The sequence below is a fragment of the Antedon mediterranea genome, chromosome 3, assembly GCF_964355755.1.
Source record: "Antedon mediterranea chromosome 3, ecAntMedi1.1, whole genome shotgun sequence".
Lineage (NCBI taxonomy): Eukaryota > Metazoa > Echinodermata > Crinoidea > Comatulida > Antedonidae > Antedon > Antedon mediterranea.
The window spans coordinates 38,163,669-38,188,477 of record NC_092672.1 but is presented as its reverse complement, the minus strand read 5'-3'; the positions used below and the strand labels follow the sequence as shown (position 1 = coordinate 38,188,477).

Here is a 24,809-nt window from a genome sequence, read left to right as displayed (position 1 = left end):
GCTGACGACAACTAAAAGCTGTGTAAAGTTTATGTATTACATATACATTCTTTACTGAATCAGTCTTCGTTTTTTAAATGTAATTTAGTTGTTCAGTTTTTTCTCATTTTTACTTTTGTTTACACGACGCGCTAACTAACTCAACTAACTACGCGTTGTCGCCGAGTTCGGCCCATACTTGTTTTGCGCACGCGTGAAATTCTGCGCACGCTCGAAAGCTCCCTTATATAAAATATACAAAAAAATGTTATTTTTGTTAAATTTATTTATTACAATGATTTTATATTACATCACATACATGGAATGGTCGGTACTGACTTAACACACTTGATCATGATGTGCAAAGTAGATGATATATCACGCAAATTTGAATGTAGTTCAGGGATTTTGATTTTGAGGGATTTTGTCGAAAATGTAAAAAAAAGTACAACAATTTATTATTGTGCTTGCCTGCTGTGAGTTATGCATTAAAACAAACAAAATCAATAATAAATTAATTTAAAAAATGCGGTCAAAAATTGATTTCGATATTAAAATAATAAATGATCAATCATTTACATTACAATATGATCGACATTTTGTTGGTATTTTATAGGTCTCCGATAAATTTAAATTATTGTTTTATTTGGTTTAACGACAAAAATTGACCTAAAAAAATTGTTGCAAATTGTGTTTGTTTGCCTTTAATAGTATGAGAACTATCTATTAGCATTTGTCACGCACGAGTAGGCCTACTACTATGTTGATGGGATAAATGGTCTTGCGAAATGCTGTGTCTATGGATTTCAGAAAAGGGATGGACATTTTAAAATGATAATTATAGCAAAAGTACCGTAGGTATAGTGGTGGTGGAAAATTTATTTTATAATACAAAGTGGGGTAAAGATTAACAATAAACATCGATTATGCTAATCTGAATGAATCCACTACTGGTCTTATATCCAATACGTCACAGAGTATACCTTAATCGATATTCTAGACGAATATCGTATGGAACAATTAACAAAGCATACATATCATATAGTATTAGGGACGAACCGACCCATTGTTGTACATCCCCGGAGTATTGAGGGCTACAACAAAAGCGAAAGCATTGAATGAAATCAAGATAGAACGAAAACTAATTAGGATATTGGTTGGATCAACAACGCCTAATTACGAAGTTATTGACTGGAAGAATATTGAAAACAAATTATAGAAGGTTTGAGATTTCATTCAGTGTTTGACCTATATTCTTAACCTTGAATGTAATCATTCCTCGAGTGGTAGACTGTTGGGTTGAAAATAATTGTAATGTTACGCGTTTAATGTTTGTAGGACACGCGAGGGTTACACGCGTGCGATAATGTACGTGGCGGTTGGGCTTAATATTGGTAAAATGATCAACATATTGGCACATATGGTACGTCATACGTATACTTACGTTGTACACATCATAGACATTAAAGACACAGAGGAATATTCAAATGATATTCGCCAAATGATCACCGTACGTTATATAGAAAATCAAGATATAAATATTAATATGATATTAATATTAATCATATTTTAGAGTTCACTCTATTCTAGGCCTGTTTCAAATAGAAAATATATAGCGCGCAACGCATTCAGGATAAATAAAAATAACTACGGTGGCATAACACAAAAGATAGGCATTCATTTACATATTGTGCCTGGAAGGAGTAAATCCGATTTAAAATTGGAACCAGTCCAGTTAACGTTGTGAGGTAAATTCCCGATTGATCGTAATCAAAACGGTACTGGGTATGGTCTACTAGATTTTCTGCTCCCAACCAGTACATCCATTCATAGAAGCCTTGATGAAGCAAGCCTACCTGGTGGTAACCATAGGACGGTTCCGAGATAACGACTATACTTCAGCTTTAGTCGATAGAAGATTGAAATATTGTTAGAGATAGAGTATACGATGCTTGATTATATTGTGTAGATGTATGATTTGTTCTATTTATTATCCAAATGATGTTCCGCATATAGGAGATGAAGATAGTAGGCGTGGTTGGGTGTAATGATTTTGTATATTAAATAATTATCCTACACTGCTTATTATGCGATAAATAATATTTTATATATTTTTAAAATATTTATTGTTATGAATTATAATATTAATAAAAATATATTTGTTAGTATAAATAAAAAAAAAAAAAAAAAAAAAAAAAAAAAAAAATAATAAAAAATAAAATATAGATATAAAGAAGAAAAGCAAAGAGATTATGGAGCGGCTATTCCTGAATATACAATAATAAGTATCGTAAGTTTAATTTATAAATTTTAGGCGATCTTGTCAAAGGTCAAGCGCCTATAGCCTGCCACGTTTCGATATTCAATATTGAACTTGACCAGAACATGGCAGGCTATAGGCGCTTGACCTTTGACAAGATCGCCTAAAATTTATAAATTAAACTTACGATACTTATTATTGTATATTCAGGAATAGCCGCTCCATAATCTCTTTGCTTTTCTTCTTTATATCTATATTTTATTTTTTATTATTTTTTTTTTTTTTTTATTTATACTAACAAATATATTTTTATTAATATTATAATTCATAACAATAAATATTTTAAAAATATATAAAATATTATTTATCGCATAATAAGCAGTGTAGGATAATTATTTAATATACAAAATCATTACACCCAACCACGCCTACTATCTTCATCTCCTATATGCGGAACATCATTTGGATAATAAATAGAACAAATCATACATCTACACAATATAATCAAGCATCGTATACTCTATCTCTAACAATATTTCAATCTTCTGTCGACTAAAGCTGAAGTATAGTCGTTATCTCGGAACCGTCCTATGGTTACCACCAGGTAGGCTTGCTTCATCAAGGCTTCTATGAATGGATGTACTGGTTGGGAGCAGAAAATCTAGTAGACCATACCCAGTACCGTTTTGATTACGATCAATCGGGAATTTACCTCACAACGTTCATTAGTCTTTAAAGTCATTTCTACAGGATTATGCTTAAGCTCCCATTAGGACGCACAACACAGTGACGAGGTAAAACGCAAGTGCTTGGACCAATCACAATGGATAGATAATCCGAACAGTCGCTTGCCATTGGTCAACAAGTTTGCGTTACGTTTACGTCCGTTACGTTGCATCTTAATGGGAACCAAGCTGAAATCATATTTGGTCATCATTCATTATGATAAACTGTCGACAGATACAGGACATCATATTTTCTTTCTTCACAAACATTCGTCGCTCACGATTTTAGTGTATCAAATTCTCATACAATGATAACAAAATATTCATCAGTAACCAAAGAGACACGAATTCCGCGCGCACGACTTACATGTACAAGAAGTTGACATATTATATAACAGTCGACTATGTAAGAGAGCGTGCTGTCAACATTTTTTCAATTTATTGGTTTTACCTTACTGATGTACATAATATAGCGTGTCGCCATGAAAATGAACACTATTACGAAAGTACTCTACTACTTTAACACCACCTACCGCAAAAGTTTGTCACGCACAAACACACAAGCGGTTTGTATACATTTTAGTATGTGCGCACTGAAGGGGTATATGTTTGTTTTGTACACCACTAGCCCTGTTCTCTATCATTATATCGCAACTGATTACTGCAGTGAATATTCCCTCATATACTATTACTGTTTAGGTATATTCATTCACATAATGCTAAATATAGGCACACATCAGAATACACACGGTAAATTACTGAATTTGAATGAAAGTACTCCACGATAGTTAATTAGCCATCAAAATATAAGCCTACTGTATATTAAAATTATATTTGATTAATAAATTGATCGTAAATTGTTCATTAAATGATGTCAATATTACAAAACGAACAATGTACGTCTCCTCATTGTTGGACTATTAAATAGTGGTGCCCGGTTTGCTTACGCTAATCAAAGCATTGGCGTCTTAGCTATTGTTTGTGACTCAACACATGCTTCTATATCGTGTACTGTATTAACAAAATATCGTATTGTGTGCCGCACTTATGATTATTATTCGGTTTTTTTTACAACATTATAGACCTACCTGCATTATTAATGTTGACATTTGTAAGTAAACAAGTCAAGTGTAATGAATTGCTTGTTTTTAGGCCAAAGATGCCTACATGTGAAACAGAACAGTATATTCTCTGAAATATTTGTCATTGGGAGGCGTCTATAGAACGCCAAATACGTCACAGATTCTGCCAAGATTTGTCGTCGCGTAAACACAAATTTGTTTAATCTTGTAAAAATACGAAATTCATATAAGTTCTGAGCATTAAAATAATCCATTCATTTTTAATGTTACCTTTTTAATATCCAAAGTAACCGAATGATATGATAAAAAAAAATTAATAATCATTTATTAATAACATTTTATAATATTCTCCGCTCACTTAATTCACCCGTATTCACGTGATACCTGTGAAAGTGACATGTTTCACGCGACATATATGCTTTTACAAAAAATAGTAATAGTATTAACATTCTAATTATATTGTAGATTCTCAAAGCCTGTTTCACAATTACCGATAATCGCACGTATTGAATTCCTGAGTTCTCTCATTGGTTGCGCATTTCTTCACGTCACAAACAGAGAAGGAAATATTAATACGCATGCGTGGAAACCTAGTAGGATTTAGAGGGATATCCCCAGTACCAAACAATAATTTATTTCGTGTTTTATTTTTTATCTTTTTCTTTTTTATGGTAATAAATAAAATTTCGATTCGTGCGAAAAAAAAAGTCGCCTTGTGAAGGAAGACATGTCTGGGACAGAATACTCTTGTTTACGAATTGTGAAACATTCTTATGCACTTATAGGCTATAGCATTATATTATTGAATGGAGCAGCAGTGTTGAGTGACAGTTTGAAAATAAAAAAAGGAATAGTTTAACTAACAACGTTGATGGAGTTAATAGATTTGGTATAAAGTTAGTTGGTATATAAGATGGTGGTGGGAGAAATATGCAGTTAACTCTTTGTTGTAGATGACACAAACTTGTTTGTTTTAATGTGTAGTATGGTACAGGTATACAATGGGTTTTGGAAACGGGTGATTTAAAATATATAGACTTTTGTTGAAGCCATTAAGTTTTTCAATTCAAAAGTATTAGATTAAAATGAGTGACCGATCAACCATGTTAATGTGGATTAACTTTAGTATCATCTAGTCTATATGTTCTTGAGCTTTTATATGTGTTTTGAATGAACTTGTAAATTGATTTGTTTTGTGTCTAAAGTTAGCAAAATTTCCCCGTGATATATTTGTACAATATAATACATAGTACACTGTACAGCGTTGTCGATACCCGCATGCCCCTGTTAATGCTTTACTGGATTGATCACTCATTATTTCTTGTCGAATTCAATTTTTTTTTTAATGTAGGCCAATTTACGGTAACCAGTGCTGAACTGTAGGATTGAAAGATAAACTTAGTCAGTACTTACATAAAAGCTGCTGATGCGCTTCCAAATGCTCGTTGGTACCCGAACTGGTGGTGGTTTTCCTCGCCTAAAGTATTCAATATAGCGGTGTTCATGATAGCAGGAGCCGGTGCCTGGAAAATCTCACCGACCACATTCAATGTTAAGACTATTAGAAAAATTCGTTTTAAATCAAAAGAACTATATAACCACGTTGTACTTGAGGTGCATAGTACTGACTCAGGTTCTTCCAAGTAAGGTTCAGCTTCTGGACGGCTTGCTAATGTAGTTGACATCGTCTCGTTGAAAATACTAGAGTTTGAATGAGGTGTATGTAGACTATCATTGTTATTGTAACTTTGTATTGAACTCAAATCCCGCATGGCTAGACCGTGGGCTATAGACTTATTTTCTAAATCTCTATTGATGTGATAACTTCCTTGTGGATATGTACTGAAACTATCTATAGTTGTAGTTTCGTGAAGGCATGAATTTAAAGCATTTTGTCCATAAAGTTGCTCAAATGTGTTCCGTGCTGCATTACATGGTATGTGCTCCGGCTGTGGTATAAACGCCATTGCGAACACAAATATACTCCATGAAAACAACGACGGATAAATAATGATTCTACTAGCGTTGTAACGGTCAGCCATCCAACCAAACACTGGTGAAAATACCAACGATAATAACGGTCGTATTGAATATAAAATTCCGATATCCGATGGGGTAAGCCCAAGTTGTTTAAAATAAACAGCAAGATACGGTTCGATAGAAGCCCTTGCTCCGAAGAAAAAAAAGAAAAGAAATTTACATTTGATAGCCCCATGGTTGACGCTACACGCAGTTTGCTCATCCTTTTCCTCTGGTTCTGCCTCTTTAGTTTGTGATGGTACACTTTCAATGTTAACATCTTTTTTATTCTGATTACTGTCAAGAAGGTACAATTTCTCCGAATATCGTTTGATGACACGATCACGAAGCCTTTGATCTGGCATTCGAGATCCACCAGCTTCGTCAATATCCATTTCTTCTTATTGCAACTAAAAACTTTTGAAAAGGAGGAAAGATCCGATTCTGTCTTTTTATTTAGGTTGTGCGTATCATCCTTAAGCCAATCAACAACTACTTCCGGTCTTCTTCTTTTGATATCTACCAATGGAAATGTACATCACTGTTGATTACGCGCACAGCCAAGACCAGACTCTGTTGGTATAATTACTCAACTGTTAACCTGTTGAAAAAAGCCTTTAGTTGCTGCTATACAAAATAATAGACTCGTGTATATCATTTTCTTTTGAAGAATATTTTAAAGTGATGGCGCTGTTTAATGTAAATTCCCCACAAACGTACAATACGGTATGAAGATACAACCATGTACAATTCATAATTTTAAAAAAGCACAATCAAGCCAATAAGGTTATCGCAAATAGCTTGCACATTGTATGCTAGAAAGGGTTTGGGAGGAAACGTTATGACGCGTAACATACAAACAACAAATCACGTACGTACGCGTCCTTCCCACCATGCGTCGCGCACGCTATAAACCTTATAGCCAGTTTTTTTTTAAAGGTGAGCTTTTTTAAGGGGCGGGCGGAAAAATTTTCATTAATAAGCCAGGAAATGTCAGCCTATTTACCAGCCCTTCCGCGGCTGCTCGTATGGTTTGAAAGGTAACTTTAGAAAAAGAGGTTTCGTTCGAACGCCACTCCCATGGCTACGGGCTTGACATCAAATGAAAGAAATATAAGCATTTAAGATGTTAATACGTTTGACAACATGAAACGCAATGGTAAGAAGTATATAATAACTTTTATTTTTGTAATATAAGTGAAATTTTAAATAAATTATTTCACCTTAACAGTAGAACTATAATTATGATCTATCTAGAATCTACCTACAAAAATGTTGACATTCTCTACAAACTTTCTTCTCTCTAGTAAGAGCCCTCAGTATCAACTGGCATAATTTATTCCAGCTGGAAAGATTACCTCTAAAGTTAAAATTTTAAAATGTGAACATTCACCATAAATGTTTTTATATTTTTAATATTTTTAAACGTTTTTAACATTTTTAGCCTATTTGAATTTTAGCAATTTATAAATTGTAAGGTTTTAGGAACATTCTAATGGTTTGAATCCTTTTAAAGCTGTTTTTAATCCTTTTAAAGCTGTTTTAAACTATTTTAATCTCCTGAATCCTATTCAATTTTAATACCTTGTCATTTTTACACCGTGTTTCATAACTTATATTTTTTTTGTGCAATTATGTGTGTGTACATAATATATTTTATTGTATATCTATTTATTATTTTACTAATAATTGTCAATCTTCAAGAAGAATTTCTGTTGTTATTTTATGATGATGATGGACAAATAAAGCATTTCAGTATTCAGTATTCAGTATATAAACAAACTGATATAAAATAGTAAATCATCTTTGGTTATCATATTTTGGTTTTCATATTTTGGTTTAAAAAAAATATATTATTATCAGGTTGATATTATCCATACTAAAAGCTATACTTTGTTGTCCGTTTACTTGCTACCTCGAGGGTCACGGCACCCTCTTCGATCCGCTGTTCGCAGTAGAGTCGTGTGATCTACTACTATTCGATAGTTGCTCGATAGTAGCACGCCCTCTAAATAGGTGTACGAAAGCATGGCATAGCGTCTTTATCTTTACACAAGTATTTATACTATATCAGACTATATATTTATTAACATAATGATGAGTAATTAACACAAAAATCAATTACTTCTTCTAAGAAAAATTACATTACCAAATAATACAATTTTTAAAACGTGTATTCAGGAATAAATTAAGAGGAAAAACGGTAAAGAGTATAAACAAACGATAAGCAATATCTATATTTTACATTTTTTTAAAGGAAGAAACTAACAATATTACATTAAATTTCCTAGGCCTAGTAGTTCACCCTTATTAACCCTCTTTGTAGGCTGCGTTATAGCGTTCTATCCTCGGATTTTCGTAGTCTGCATGCTTCATACGTGGTGGTGGCAATTTTTCTTTGCCTCTGACGTTATCGTAAAAGTTTTCCATTCGTATATCTTCGTAGTAATTCACTCCATCATTATCAAAGACCATGATGGCTTCATTGGCATAAGTTGATTCAGAATCGGACGAGGAAAATGTTAACGAACTGGAACGCGAAATGCGTGTCGAGTAAAAGTTTGGATCTGGGCCTTTACGGATGAGATTTCTGCGTCTATTAATACAAACAAAATTTAAAATTAATATAGTCTTAAAAATACGTAATGTTTTAAGGCGCACGTTAGCTCAGTTCCCACTTGGACGCAACGCAATGACGTAGGCGCAACGTAAGTGAGTTGACCAATCACAAGCGACAATTTGGATAATACATCGCGTCGTGATTGGTCAACTTAGATGCGTTGCTTACGTTGCATTGCGTCCAAGTGGGAACCAAACATTACAGTTCTAATACGTATGATCATTACATTTCTGAGTCAAAATTTTGATTTTGTTATATTAAACTAATAGTACTAAATAATACTGTACCTTAAGTGTGATCTGTAGACAAACAATGTGATTAAAAGCAGCAAAATAAATAAGAAAACCAGCGAGACGCATACAATGATGATAACTACCAGTTGATCAACTGAAATAAACAAAAAGGTGATGACTGGTAATACTTCAACATGTTTATATTCCATACAAGGTACGCCTAATACATAAAGTGCCATTCAATGTAAAAGTTTTATTTAGAAATGTATATACTTTCATTGCATTATGGGAATGATTAATTAAAGTCCTTCACTAATATAACTTAAATATACATTGTATAAGTTTGGCATTCCATTTGAACGAAACTATCTAATTCAAAATAAAGACGAATCCATATATACTTACTGCCATCTTCTATTGGTACAGCTGTAGTTTCTATAGTCAAATAAAATGTAGAGAGTTTTAATGTATTATAATGTTCATGTATTGATTGATATTTTTATTTTAGATATTTTTTACCAGGAAAGAATAAACTACTATACTATACTATAAGAAATTATTTGACATTCATTAAAATAATAATTTAAACTTACCACTTGGATCTGTTGGTGGTATTGTGATTGTTATATCTATATAAAAAGAATACAATAAAATAAAACAAACATGACAACCTCCAAACGTGTATGTCATGGCGTCGATTAGCAACAACCTATGACTTACGCATGCGCGCATAGTTACTTCATTTTAATACGCAATGTAAATGTGGTGGCATTGTTCCTGGTCCTATTTTCTAACATTCAGTTTACAAAAGAAAAATATCAAACAAACAGAAATTGATCTAACGAACCTGTTTCACAATTCTGTCCCTGGAAATTCGTAGGACACGTAGCATACGTAACAACGAAACTTTCTCCGAATCCACTTTCGATTGCTCGTTTTCTTCTTCTAGACCCAGAGTTTGAAGTGTCTATTAAGACCAACACTCTTAGTTCATACAATACACCAGACTCAAGTTGTGCAATTGTGTAACTTGTGGCGTTAGCAGGTAGCACAGTACCATTCTGCCATTCTGTCGTTTCATTTGGAAATTGATACTGCACCATGATCCAGACAAGTGATTCCTGCAATGTGGCGTTTACTTCCCAGCTTAGTACAAGACTATCACTGCTAGCATCTTGTAGAATGACGTCATAAGCACCGAGTTCACGATAATCTATAGATACATATTAGGAATACATAATTTATTTTACTGAACAAGATTTGCTAGAGGGGACTTTTTTAAAGCAACACATGTTTTTCAAACATTAGAAGCCGGTAGTAACCACCACTCTTTGTACTTAGTTCATACTAAACACTAAAAACGGTTCAAAAACTTAAGAGTGATAGGGAGGCAAATGATGGTTGACATTCAAAAGATTTTGAAATTTTTATTTTTTTTCTCACAATGTATTTGTCTGTTAATAAACTTTTAGGGTGAACTATTATGGAGCTTTTTGATATACATTGAGATAGTTTCATAATGGTTGTTCCGTACCTTCACATTCTGTAGCCCCCTGAAATCCAACTTCACAACTGGTTTCTATTAGGTCATTACTTTCAGTAGTTGAATCAGTACCATAATTGAAAATCAGTTGTATAATATACGAACTAGCAGCCTCAATGTCACTTAGTTGATACATCATGCGTGAACCAGGAATTGTGGTTACGTCATCACTCCAGAGTTCTTCAGTTGCAAGTCTATATCTTGCCATGACATTCATCAGATCTATATTAGTAGTCCACACAACTGTTATGGTGCTACTAGAGAGTTGACTGACGTCATAAGTATATGAGAAACTGGGGATTGTAGTTTCACGGGCTGCTGTGGTGAGCGCTTTCTGAGTGGTGAGGTCTTTCTGAGTGGTGACGTCTTTCTGTGTGGTAACGTCTTTCTGAGTGGTGACGTCTTTCTGAGTTGTATTGTCTTTCTGAGTAGTGACGTATTTCTGTGTTGTGACGCCGTCCTGTGTTGTGTCGTCTTTCTGAGTGGTGGCCTCTTTCTGTGTTGTGACGCCGTCCTGTGTTGTGTCGTCTTTCTGAGTGGTGGCCTCTTTCTGTGTTGTGACGTCACCCTGTGTTGTGTCGTCTTTCTGAGTGGTGGCGTCTTTCTGTGTTGTGACGTCACCCTGTGTTGTGTCGTCTTTCTGAGTGGTGGCGTCTTTCTGTGTTGTGACGTCACCATGTGTTGTGATATCTGTCGGAGGAGTGTGCCTATCTGTAGTTTGCTCAGCTGCTGTCGTTATTTGAACCACTGACGTAACTTCTGGTGCAATAGTAGTCGGGCCTGTGGTTTTAAATAAGTCATATGAATGGTAAATAAAGACACTAAATCAATAGTTTTATTATATGAACGAAGAAGAGTGTCCTTAATAATTATGCCGACAAAACATGTTTGTTATGTTGTTACAAAGATGATACTTCCATTAAATATTGAACTACAGTAAATTAAGAAGACGTTTTTGTTATCATGTCACGAACCTTCAAAGCACTGCCGCTGTCCTTCCAATGCACCACATACCAACCCCGATGGACAGTCGAATTCAATACACTCAATCTTTCCTGATACTGCGCATGTGCAGTTCATAGTGCAGTTATCATTCAACGTCGATTCACCAATCTATGAATTGTTTCAGTTATATTATTAATATATTAAGTACACATATAGTTTACTGTATTGATTAATTTATTAACGCGCGTATAAATGAATGCGTGCGTAAGGCATGTACGGCGCGTGCGTGAGGCATATGTACGGCGCGTGCGTGGGTCAAATGATGTCTTGTCTTAATTGAATGTTACAACATGGATTATCCATGGTTTTATTTTCTAAAACAAAATCACAAGCATACCTTATAGTATCGATCATTCCATGTGCAACCGCATTCAGACGACAATACGCATGCGCCATTCTGAGTTACAAAACCGTCATCACAAACGCACCCTTCTGCACAGTCTTCAGTTGGAAAATCGTCACATTCACCACTACTGAAATTCGCACAAGATGGCTGACACGTAGATGCGCACGTTTCGAAATGCGCATTGGTGGTACAGTTCAAAACTATGAATAATAATGTTGTATTTAGAGAACATAAAGTCAGTCAAATAGTAATACTAATAGTTGTACGTTCATATTTGTACATTATATTTGTAATAAATCAAACAAATGTGGTAGGATCTTGTGAACATTTCATTATTTATAAATATTTAATATGAAAGAAGTAAACGTCTATTTTATTGCATTAGCAATACTTTTATAAAGATTTTACAACTTGTATTCGATAAATATTTATATGCTAGGATTTTATTGAAAAAACAAGTGTGTTTCGTCTTGGTTAATGCATAATTAAAAAATAAAGCGTAAAGCAGAATAAACTGGAAATAAATATTTAATTAGAAATACTGTAGGTGTTGTAGCGAAGCAGCAATTATTGTACTATCGCGTAGGTTAAGAGTGTGACACGAGAATATAATAACTCCCTCACAGCAATCATTGTACTATCGCGTAGGTTAAGAGTGTGACACGAGAATATAATAACTCCCTCACAGCAATCATTGTACTATCGCGTAGGTTAAGAGTGTGACACGAGAATATAATAACTCCCTCACAGCAATCATTGTACTATCGCGTAGGTTAAGAGTGTGACCCGAGAATATAATAACTCCCTCACAGCAATCATTGTACTATCGCGTAGGTTAAGAGTGTGACACGAGAATATAATAACTCCCTCACAGCAATCATTGTACTATCGCGTAGGTTAAGAGTGTGACACGAGAATATAATAACTCCCTCACAGCAATTATTGTACTATCGCGTAGGTTAAGAGTGTGACACGAGAATATAATAACTCCCTCACAGCAATCATTGTACTATCGCGTAGGTTAAGAGTGTGACACGAGAATATAATAACTCCCTCACAGCAATCATTGTACTATCGCGTAGGTTAAGAGTGTGACACGAGAATATAATAACTCCCTCACAGCAATCATTGTACTATCGCGTAGGTTAAGAGTGTGACACGAGAATATAATAACTCCCTCACAGCAATCATTGTACTATCGCGTAGGTTAAGAGTGTGACACGAGAATATAATAACTCCCTCACAGCAATCATTGTACTATCGCGTAGGTTAAGAGTGTGACACGAGAATATAATAACTCCCTCACAGCAATCATTGTACTATCGCGTAGGTTAAGAGTGTGACACGAGAATATAATAACTCCCTCACAGCAATCATTGTACTATCGCGTAGGTTAAGAGTGTGACACGAGAATATAATAACTCCCTCACAGCAATCATTGTACTATCGCGTAGGTTAAGAGTGTGACCCGAGAAGATAATAACTCCCTCACAGCAATCATTGTACTATCGCGTAGGTTAAGAGTGTGACCCGAGAAGATAATAACTCCCTCACAGCAATCATTGTACTATCGCGTAGGTTAAGAGTGTGACCCGAGAAGATAATAACTCCCTCACAGCAATCATTGTACTATCGCGTAGGTTAAGAGTGTGACCCGAGAAGATAATAACTCCCTCACAGCAATCATTGTACTATCGCGTAGGTTAAGAGTGTGACACGAGAATATAATAACTCCCTCACAGCAATCATTGTACTATCGCGTAGGTTAAGAGTGTGACACGAGAATATAATAACTCCCTCACAGCAATCATTGTACTATCGCGTAGGTTAAGAGTGTGACACGAGAATATAATAACTCCCTCACAGCAATCATTGTACTATCGCGTAGGTTAATAGTGTGACACGAGAATATAATAACTCCCTCACAGCAATTATTGTACTATCGCGTAGGTTAAGAGTGTGACACGAGAATATAATAACTCCCTCACAGCAATCATTGTACTATCGCGTAGGTTAATAGTGTGACACGAGAATATAATAACTCCCTCACAGCAATTATTGTACTATCGCGTAGGTTAAGAGTGTGACACGAGAATATAATAACTCCCTCACAGCAATCATTGTACTATCGCGTAGGTTATTAGTGTGACACGAGAATATAATAACTCCCTCACAGCAATCATTGTACTATCGCGTAGGTTAAGAGTGTGACACGAGAATATAATAACTCCCTCACAGCAATCATTGTACTATCGCGTAGGTTAAGAGTGTGACACGAGAATATAATAACTCCCTCACAGCAATCATTGTACTATCGCGTAGGTTAAGAGTGTGACACGAGAATATAATAACTCCCTCACAGCAATCATTGTACTATCGCGTAGGTTAAGAGTGTGACACGAGAATATAATAACTCCCTCACAGCAATCATTGTACTATCGCGTAGGTTAAGAGTGTGACACGAGAAGATAATAACTCCCTCACAGCAATCATTGTACTATCGCGTAGGTTAAGAGTGTGACACGAGAATATAATAACTCCCTCACAGCAATCATTGTACTATCGCGTAGGTTAAGAGTGTGACACGAGAATATAATAACTCCCTCACAGCAATCATTGTACTATCGCGTAGGTTAAGAGTGTGACACGAGAATATAATAACTCCCTCACAGCAATCATTGTACTATCGCGTAGGTTAAGAGTGTGACACGAGAATATAATAACCCCCTCACAGCAATCATTGTACTATTGCGTAGGTTAAGAGTGTGACACGAGAAGATAATAACTCCCTCACAGCAATCATTGTACTATCGCGTAGGTTAAGAGTGTGACACGAGAATATAATAACTCCCTCACAGCAATCATTGTACTATCGCGTAGGTTAAGAGTGTGACACGAGAATATAATAACTCCCTCACAGCAATCATTGTACTATCGCGTAGGTTAATAGTGTGACACAAGAATATAATAACTCCCTCACAGCAATCATTGTACTATCGCGTAGGTTAATAGTGTGACACGAGAATATAATAACTCCCTCACAGCAATCATTGTACTATCGCGTAGGTTAAGAGTGTGACACGAGAATATAATAACTCCCTCACAGCAATCATTGTACTATCGCGTAGGTTAATAGTGTGACACGAGAATATAATAACTCCCTCACAGCAATCATTGTACTATCGCGTAGGTTAAGAGTGTGACACGAGAATATAATAACTCCCTCACAGCAATCATTGTACTATCGCGTAGGTTAATAGTGTGACACGAGAATATAATAACTCCCTCACAGCAATCATTGTACTATCGCGTAGGTTAATAGTGTGACACGAGAATATAATAACTCCCTCACAGCAATCATTGTACTATCGCGTAGGTTAAGAGTGTGACACGAGAATATAATAACTCCCTCACAGCAATCATTGTACTATCACGTAGGTTAATAGTGTGACACGAGAATATAATAACTCCCTCACAGCAATCATTGTACTATCGCGTAGGTTAAGAGTGTGACACGAGAATATAATAACTCCCTCACAGCAATCATTGTACTATCGCGTAGGTTAATAGTGTGACACGAGAATATAATAACTCCCTCACAGCAATCATTGTACTATCGCGTAGGTTAATAGTGTGACACGAGAATATAATAACTCCCTCACAGCAATCATTGTACTATCGCGTAGGTTAAGAGTGTGACACGAGAATATAATAACTCCCTCACAGCAATCATTGTACTATCGCGTAGGTTAATAGTGTGACACGAGAATATAATAACTCCCTCACAGCAATCATTGTACTATCGCGTAGGTTAAGAGTGTGACACGAGAATATAATAACTCCCTCACAGCAATCATTGTACTATCGCGTAGGTTAAGAGTGTGACACGAGAATATAATAACTCCCTCACAGCAATCATTGTACTATCGCGTAGGTTAAGAGTGTGACACGAGAATATAATAACTCCCTCACAGCAATCATTGTACTATCGCGTAGGTTAAGAGTGTGACACGAGAATATAATAACTCCCTCACAGCAATCATTGTACTATCGCGTAGGTTAAGAGTGTGACACGAGAATATAATAACTCCCTCACAGCAATCATTGTACTATCGCGTAGGTTAAGAGTGTGACACGAGAATATAATAACTCCCTCACAGCAATCATTGTACTATCGCGTAGGTTAAGAGTGTGACACGAGAATATAATAACTCCCTCACAGCAATCATTGTACTATCGCGTAGGTTAAGAGTGTGACACGAGAATATAATAACTCCCTCACAGCAATCATTGTACTATCGCGTAGGTTAAGAGTGTGACACGAGAATATAATAACTCCCTCACAGCAATCATTGTACTATCGCGTAGGTTAAGAGTGTGACACGAGAATATAATAACTCCCTCACAGCAATCATTGTACTATCGCGTAGGTTAAGAGTGTGACACGAGAATATAATAACTCCCTCACAGCAATCATTGTACTATCGCGTAGGTTAAGAGTGTGACACGAGAATATAATAACTCCCTCACAGCAATCATTGTACTATCGCGTAGGTTAAGAGTGTGACACGAGAATATAATAACTCCCTCACAGCAATCATTGTACTATCGCGTAGGTTAAGAGTGTGACACGAGAATATAATAACTCCCTCACAGCAATCATTGTACTATCGCGTAGGTTAAGAGTGTGACACGAGAATATAATAACTCCCTCACAGCAATCATTGTACTATCGCGTAGGTTAAGAGTGTGACACGAGAATATAATAACTCCCTCACAGCAATCATTGTACTATCGCGTAGGTTAAGAGTGTGACACGAGAATATAATAACTCCCTCACAGCAATCATTGTACTATCGCGTAGGTTAATAGTGTGACACGAGAATATAATAACTCCCTCACAGCAATCATTGTACTATCGCGTAGGTTAAGAGTGTGAAACGAGAATATAATAACTCCCTCACAGCAATCATTGTACTATCGCGTAGGTTAAGAGTGTGACACGAGAATATAATAACTCCCTCACAGCAATCATTGTACTATCGCGTAGGTTAAGAGTGTGACCCGAGAATATAATAACTCCCTCACAGCAATTATTGTACTATCGCGTAGGTTAATAACTCATTCACCAAATAAATGAAACTAAAAAATCCATTCAATATCCTGTATAAAGCTCTGTCTACAGTATCAAACTTTATGTGACAACAAAATTTGATGTTTGGGCAAATCACACTTTTTTTTTTCAAACTAGTTTGATATTGTATATAGAGCTGCGTTACACACACTATTTCAACGCGTAGTGTACGTATTATAACGCATGTAGACGCGCATAAAGAAGCCATACGTCAGAGAACATGACAGTATTTATAATTAATGTGCAATTGATAAACTATTAGTCTTACCACAAACATCAAGATCTTCACGCCATGTTCTGATGCTACACTGCATAGCGTATAGTTGGATTGTGTCACAGAGAACATCAATGTTAATATCTGTTGCGCATGCGTCAAGTATACAGGCAGTGTAGAACATATCTAATGATACATTTTGATGACAACCTCCAAAAACGTCTGGATTAAAATAATAATACATTATAACCTACATAATAATGTACTAATCATCCGGGACATTTCGTTCATTTAAAAGTTTGGAGAACATTCGCCGTTTGGTGGCGCTATACACTTCACAAGATACTTGAAACGCAACCTAAACGGCATCGCTAAAGTTGCCTTCAATGTTGTATTCATTCATTCATTCTATTTAAAACTTAAGGATAACATCTATACTTATTAGATTCAATGGTTTAAACACGCTTAACAGTAAATTCAACACCTTAATTTGATTTATATGATATATTTGATATGTATGAACTTTCACTGAAATCTATTCTTATTATTACATAACAGCATGAACACAAATTACCTGTGTTGTTAAGATATTTTGAGCAAACATCAATTGCTTGGTTTTGGAGTTCCACTGTTTCACAAGTGTCGTAGATAGGGGTTTCAATGGAGCAAGTTGACCCTACCATCCAACTATCACCAAAAACTGTTGCATTTGGTGCCTGAATAGAGAATATATTTATATATAAGAATATTGTTCAAGTTCAACGTAAATATTTAATTTTCTTTATTTCCTAAACTATTACAATAATATAAATTAATAAGGTGCTTAAATAAGGTAGGTAGTATTGAATTGAATTCATTTCGATGAATATATATATATATATATATAAATATCATTACTCTTTTATTTTAATTTTCATAAAATTATTTCTCTATATTCATTCTTTTCTTCTGTTTTCTTTTTTTATATTCATTAGAAGCAACAAATAAACCTTAAGTTATAATACAACAAAATGTAAAAAGAAAGATGGCACTCCACGAAAGGCAGGCCTGTGATGTGGAAGAAAGATGGCACTCCACGAAAGGCAGGCCTGTGATGTGGAAGAAAGATGGCACTCCACGAAAGGCAGGCCTGTGATGTGGAAGCCCACCCAGAAGAGTAATACATCAGAGGAAATATATATATATATATTGTCAGTTAAACCATACAGTACATACATCGACTTCAGTATTCAATCTAATTAAGTATTCAGTTTAAACAACTGAAGCATATTTAAGTTGTACTATTTGCCTTACCAATAAACCTGCTGGTGTTTGGAAGTCGTTTGTGTTATTGTTGTCCACATTGCCGCATAATCCGCGTACTTTGTTAAAGTAAAGAGATGAAATCTGAAGCTGTGCAGCCTGCCCACCAGAAACAGCGATTCTTAAACCAAATCGGGTTGACAAAAACTGAAAAGAAAATAATTCATTTTAATGTTTATGCCACTTTTCAATTAAATTTAAATGATTAGCAGTATACAGTTTTGTAGTGAGAACTTACCGTACTTTGTACTTTGAGTTCATAAAAAAACGTGTTTTTAAAATAGGCTTGTTTAATTTACAAAAGCCAGGTTATATTGATGTTATTAATTCAAAATGTATTTTATTAATTTGTATTATACTGTACTATATTTAAAAAAAATAAATAATTTTCTTTTTTTTATGTAATCTTACGTACATATTTGCATTCAATTATCGAAATGCACTTTTGAGGTTAAATAAAAGATTAGTTTCCTGGTTGTCACAAACTATGAAAATTACAAAAAAAGTTTTTGTTTCTTTCCTTATTATTTGTTGTCATGACAACTCACCGTGTAATACCCATTGGTTGAGATATAAAGGTCGCCCTCTAGGACAGGCAAGTTGACTGCGATGCCATTGATGTAGACATCCCCTCCTAGTTGCAGCAGAACAACCTGAGTTATGCAAATAAAGAAATCATGATAGACGGAAAAATACGTTATATTTTTTATCAGCTCCACATTCTATAAATGCATGGCTAGATGAAATTTGATAATACACTGTATTATGATTTTTTTTTCATCATAATATTTTGTTTTTCATTTTATCCTAGTAACACAAATCATATACGAAATTGTGAGACTCGAACATACAGTACAAACGGACTTGGTTTAAAATTTTGGTCACAGAGAATTTTCTTTAAAAAGTTAATGCATAGCATAACGCATGAGCAGATATTTTGTTCCATATCTTCGTTTGTGAAGACACCAAAAATACTGATTAAAGTAATTGATATTTTGTGGGTTTTTTTCTCTTCATTTGTTGGTAATTTATATATAATTTATATTTAGTATAAATGTGTCCATTGCCGTATTACTTCCAAAGCATGACTTCCTCGGCAAGACTTCTATGGCACGGCTTCTATGGCCTGTTTGTGAACAAACTATTCTACCCGTTTCAAAACTGATAATTAACATGTTCAAGTGGGTTTGAGTGAAGGCTGCAATAAACATATTTCTTTTGAAAGTAGGTGCCATGTGGTATGCCCTTTCGAGGTAAATATTGTATAGTGCTTTGTGTCTAATATGACTTTCGGAATGCGCCTGTGGCGTAGTTTTACTTTGTCGGGTTTGGACAAAACCTAAAACGTTTTGCTTGAATGCTCAATATAATTGGTAAAGAATATTTGGAATAAAAACCTTTAGAAAATCAAATCTTTTGAATCAATTTAAAAACGTAAATTGGTATGCGGAAACGACGCTGTTATTGTGAAGAGAATAAATCACTATTTTGATAAAAATTTTGCAATTTTGAAAAGATAACACGATCACGAGTTAATAACACCACTCATCTTATGAATAATTATTTTTAAATAATTACGTCTGATACTAATAAAAAAAAATAGGGAAAAGAGAAGGTGAGGATGTAATTAAATAATGCCCGGGAATACCGCAGTAGATGGTGAACACGTTTCGGAAAGTTTGGTTCCCTCTAAAAGACGAAACTCAATGAGGTAAGCGTAACGCAATCAAGTTGACCAATGACAAGCGGCGGATTGAATAATCCATCGCTTATGATTACTTACTTTGCACTTACGCCATTGCGTTGGGAAGCAAGCTTAAACCCCACATTCTATTCTACATTAACCTTACTTACCATTCCATCATATTCTAGGTAGATATCCTTGATATACGTCCACTCGTCAAGTTGGTCCTGTTTGTAGTTATCTCCATACACATGGAAGTTTTTAAGACCATCTTCGCCCTCAAGGTATGATTGCATCAACGTGTACGTACACGCACCTTGGAAATCGTACTGTACGCCATCGGGCGTCAGGTAGTGCGGGTCTCCCCATACAGTACAAGATTCGGAGAAAGTAACTATCGATACCGAAGAAAAAGAAACAAATAAACATGAAAATGTAATATATTTGTCTATACATAAGAGCAAGTACCACTAAAGTCAAACGATTTGTTAAAGTTAGTTAGGTTTAAGTATAATATTTGAATTTACTGTAATTTTTTTTTCATTTGCTGATTTTCATGTTGATAGAATTTGGCAAAAGCAATCACAATTGAAAAATAGTAGATCAAAATTATGTCAAATTTGATCTTTAAAAGAGGAGTGGTAGGCCCCTTAAAAAAGAAGCAAGTTTTATCGCCATAGGGGTTTATGTATTGGGCATTCATGTATTACTGTCAAGTATTTCACCTTTCAATAGTCGATGATGGTCCAATGAATCTATAGATTTTCGGTAATAAAGGTTTGCTATTTAAAAACCCTGGGAAAAACTATTGGTGGTAAATTGGAGTTGAATATTGGCTCAGCCTATTTACTTTCCACCATATACAATTGGAAGAAATGCATTACAGTGTAAAACTAGATATTATAGATAAAGTTTGGTTCACACAGACGCAACGCAATGACGTAAACGCAACGCAAGTATCATAAGTGATAGATTATCCGAACTCTCAATGTCGATGCGCTACGTCCTTTCTTTTCCTAGTGGAAACCAGGCTTTAGGCTATATAATTATGCTATATAATTATGCTATATAATTATGCTATATAATTATGCATGTAGCGGACGAAACATTTCATCCCATCCGACAAAAGCTAAAGGTATTAGTCTAAATGCTATTTGTATTCCATTTGGTAATGAAATGAACACTTACATGTCTGTTTACAATCTACGCCGTCTCCTTCGTATCCAGGATCGCAGACGCATACAGGTTGGTTTTTATCATCACGTTCACATTCTGCATTTCCGTGGCACATGTACTTCACGCAGACACTCTCGCCGTTGATACAAGTACAGTTGCTTGAACAGTCCTCTGTCAGGTAATTCGTATCATGCTGCAGAATAACAAAAACACCCAAGTTATATTAATAGCAATTGTCTGTCGGAGACAGCATGGAATAATAATTACTTCATGGAGATACATATTATTGATCCTATTTTTTATACAGCGCCGTTAACCTATGACCAACAAATGGACAACACCGCATCGCGTTTGGTTATCAGCCGCCTTGCTTTAGGATGCGGCACTTATTAGGATGCGGTGCTTATTGGATCATCGATGATGGTAAATAAATCAACAACAAACGATTCAACAATTATTGCGTCACAATATAACATATTATTATTTTTATCTCATATAATTTTTAAAAAACGCTAATTCGTATGTGGTGTTATCAAAAGTACACACGTCTGTTAAAGTAATCATATTCTGGTGTTATTACTTCCAGTATTGACAAATAATATTCCAGTATATCGGATGTTAGGATTATATCAATTACAAAAACTCATCTATTCATCTATATAATGAAAGTATAATGTACTACTCTTATTTTCAATAAAATGAATAGACAAGAATAGGATGAAGGAATCAAGATAAACCACGACCACTATAACAAATTAGCTTTTGTTTATCATACAGGGAGAATCTAATTCCCAAACCTTGGCTATTGTGTTGTTGTATTCAAGCTTGGTCAGTCTTTTAAAATGATTAAACAGATTGCTTTCAGTGTACCGTATAGTTTTATATTATCAGAGATAGAAGGACAGACTTAATGCTTTAAAACAAAATGGCTTAGTTTTGTAGACAGAAAATACTAATACTCTTACCATGGGGAAATAATTACTTGTTTCTCCATACCCGTACTCTCATTATCCAAAAACATTTCTCAACAGTATAATGAAAATCATTAAACCGAGAATTTTGTTGAAAAATTAAAGGAAACATTTATTTTTTCAGAATATGAATACGAATAAATCCTAGAGTAGTTTCAAAGCACAAACTCAACAAATGTAAAAATTAAATGTAAATGTAGGGGAATAACCTGTGTCTTGTTCACACTAGGACGCAACGTTCGAATAATCAATCGCTGTTGATTGACCAATTCGCCTGTGTTGCGGCTTACGTGCCTGCGTAGCGTCCTAGTGGGAACCAAGCTTAATCTGAGCTGGATTGCACACAGACGTGGACGGCACATACAACAAGAACGTGTTCTTGCTTTCTGCTACGGGAGAGACGCATGAATTTCAAATAATTGTAAGGTTATAGCCACCAACCTATTATTCAATTAAATCTTTTATTTCGGAATCTTTGGTCAATAGAAAATAAACATAACTTTATATAAATTAACAAATAAAGAACATAAAAATGTAATCTGCTTTATAATACAAGACAAGCTAAAATAATCGACCTCGTTTCTGCGAAAACGTACATCAATACTCATTGATTTATTTTATATGGAACGAATAAAGATTTGATTTGATTTGATTTGATTGAAAACTGTGGTATTTTACGTTGTGGCGCAAAATAATAAAATAAAGTTATAAAATAGAGTGTGTGTGTAACAATTTTGTTTGTTTTCTAGAAAATACTCGTTATATTATAACAAACATGTTTACAATGGAACTGCATTGTCACTCAATAAACATGCGTCAATTAAGCGGGATTCAATTCAAAACATTAAAATAATAAACTGTTACAAAACAGGTCTGTTATACGTGTTCAGATTACACCATTAATGTAAACCAGGGTTTCTAAATTTAAAATCTGAAAATCAACATTTTCTAAGGAGTTAAAATTTGTCTTGGTTAAAATTCTTCTTGAACAAATAATGATACAAAATCTTACACTATATACTTGTCCATTTTCGAAACATGTACAGCTATCCAGTGTTTGGCAGGTACCATTAATCAAAGCGAATCCTTTATCACATACGCACACACCAACTTCACAAGAGTCTTGAGTACAGTTTGATGACGTCGCCTCTGATGGGCAGAAGGTCTGACAACCACAAGTGTTGTATGTGGAATTTGATGGACACTCGGGTTCTGAAATTATTGAATTGTTCTCATTTGTTTAAAGTTTGAATGATGGAAAAAAAAGATTGTGCCTGGGTTAATATTGATTATACACATATTTGTATTAAACCATCATCACAGAGTTGCTTGCTTGTAGTATTTGTTCTAATAGGGCCTACATATACTAAAAGTTAAAACGTATAGGTTTTTAAAAGAAGATTAAATCATCAAAGTTTCTATTTTTGTGAGATTTTTTGGCATTATTTGCGCCCTTTTATTTTCAAGATTACGCGCATATAAAGTAAGAAAGTCATTCTACGTATGAAAGTTTAAACAATTATATCAAGATATTACGGGCCTATAGGTTTAAAAGAAACCAGACGTCATTGTGTAAACAGCATTCATACTTATTATGCCATCCAGAATACATGGGGGCCAAACATGAACCAGGGTTGTACATTTGCATTCGTATAGAAAATACTATAAGGAAATGAGCAATTTTGAACAGGTTAGAGCCGAGTCTGTTTTTGTATTATAACACAATGCTACTCTCGTTGTAAAGACTTCACACAATGGTCGTACCTGTCCAAGCGGTACACATGTCCTAAGGTATTTTGATCCTTTTCATGTGAAGTACAAAAGTGTTCTACATAACTATTTTACAAACTCATTTCCTTATAAGAAGTGTAGCATAAATGTAATTTTCGTTTAAATGTTCACATTTTATAAACGCAATCTCTCAATTTGCTTTATTTCAACAAAAACATATCAAGGAAAAAAGAAAATTGATATAAGACTTAAAATGAAATTTTGGTTTATTTTATGGATGATTTTGAGTAAAATGCACTTTTTGTGTACCTATACTTCAATATAACACATCAAGTGTTTTGTAGTACCATTGTGTACAAGTACAACATTTTTCACCATAGTTGGTTTTTATAATGTCGATATCCTGTTTTGTTCACAAATGCCTGAACGGTGGTTGTCGTTCCTATTTTCCTTAAATGTTACAAGATTCTGAAGGCAATTGTGTTCTTCCTTCTGAGTCTGGTAGAGGGTTTATTTCGAGGGACCAGGAAAGAATGACTATTCTCTGGACGGACCAACATTTCAGAATGTTGGAGAAATGGGTGGTTATGTTTTGTGATCTGTATCTTGTACTGAAGAGGTCAACATAAAAAAAGAAGTAAATTATACAAAAAATTACTTTATTAAGCTATGCGGAAGAACTTTCTGTATCTGTTTAATTAAAGGTCAGTCTAAGAATTACATATTTATGTTAGATAATAGAATCCTAACAGTTAAACGCAACGTGTCCTACCAGATTAAAGCTA

The 24,809-nt window shown here is 34.7% G+C and overlaps 2 protein-coding genes across 3 annotated transcripts in view; both read right to left on the bottom strand.

Annotated features, from left to right (window-relative positions):
• Positions 1–6,640, bottom strand: part of LOC140045517 (major facilitator superfamily domain-containing protein 6-like) — a 42,581-nt gene extending 35,941 nt beyond the window's left edge. For both annotated transcript variants that reach the window (XM_072090455.1, XM_072090456.1), the window contains exon 1: positions 5,460–6,640. In XM_072090455.1, the coding sequence (XP_071946556.1) occupies positions 5,460–6,460 (1,001 nt within the window). In that variant the 5' untranslated portion in view covers positions 6,461–6,640. The remainder of the gene's footprint in view (positions 1–5,459) is intronic.
• Positions 6,641–7,225: 585 nt separating this feature from the next.
• The window catches only part of LOC140044377 (IgGFc-binding protein-like), a 31,929-nt gene continuing 14,345 nt past the window's right edge, over positions 7,226–24,809 (bottom strand). The window contains exons 22-36 of the mRNA XM_072088856.1: positions 23,306–23,505; positions 21,335–21,515; positions 20,317–20,540; positions 19,011–19,115; positions 18,454–18,609; positions 17,735–17,876; positions 17,215–17,382; positions 11,804–12,012; positions 11,436–11,574; positions 10,453–11,241; positions 9,766–10,131; positions 9,512–9,547; positions 9,324–9,353; positions 8,973–9,072; positions 7,226–8,661 (exon numbers count right to left, since the gene is read on the bottom strand). Coding sequence (XP_071944957.1) covers positions 8,376–8,661; positions 8,973–9,072; positions 9,324–9,353; positions 9,512–9,547; positions 9,766–10,131; positions 10,453–11,241; positions 11,436–11,574; positions 11,804–12,012; positions 17,215–17,382; positions 17,735–17,876; positions 18,454–18,609; positions 19,011–19,115; positions 20,317–20,540; positions 21,335–21,515; positions 23,306–23,505 — 3,131 coding nt within the window. The 3' untranslated portion in view covers positions 7,226–8,375. The remainder of the gene's footprint in view (positions 8,662–8,972; positions 9,073–9,323; positions 9,354–9,511; positions 9,548–9,765; positions 10,132–10,452; positions 11,242–11,435; positions 11,575–11,803; positions 12,013–17,214; positions 17,383–17,734; positions 17,877–18,453; positions 18,610–19,010; positions 19,116–20,316; positions 20,541–21,334; positions 21,516–23,305; positions 23,506–24,809) is intronic.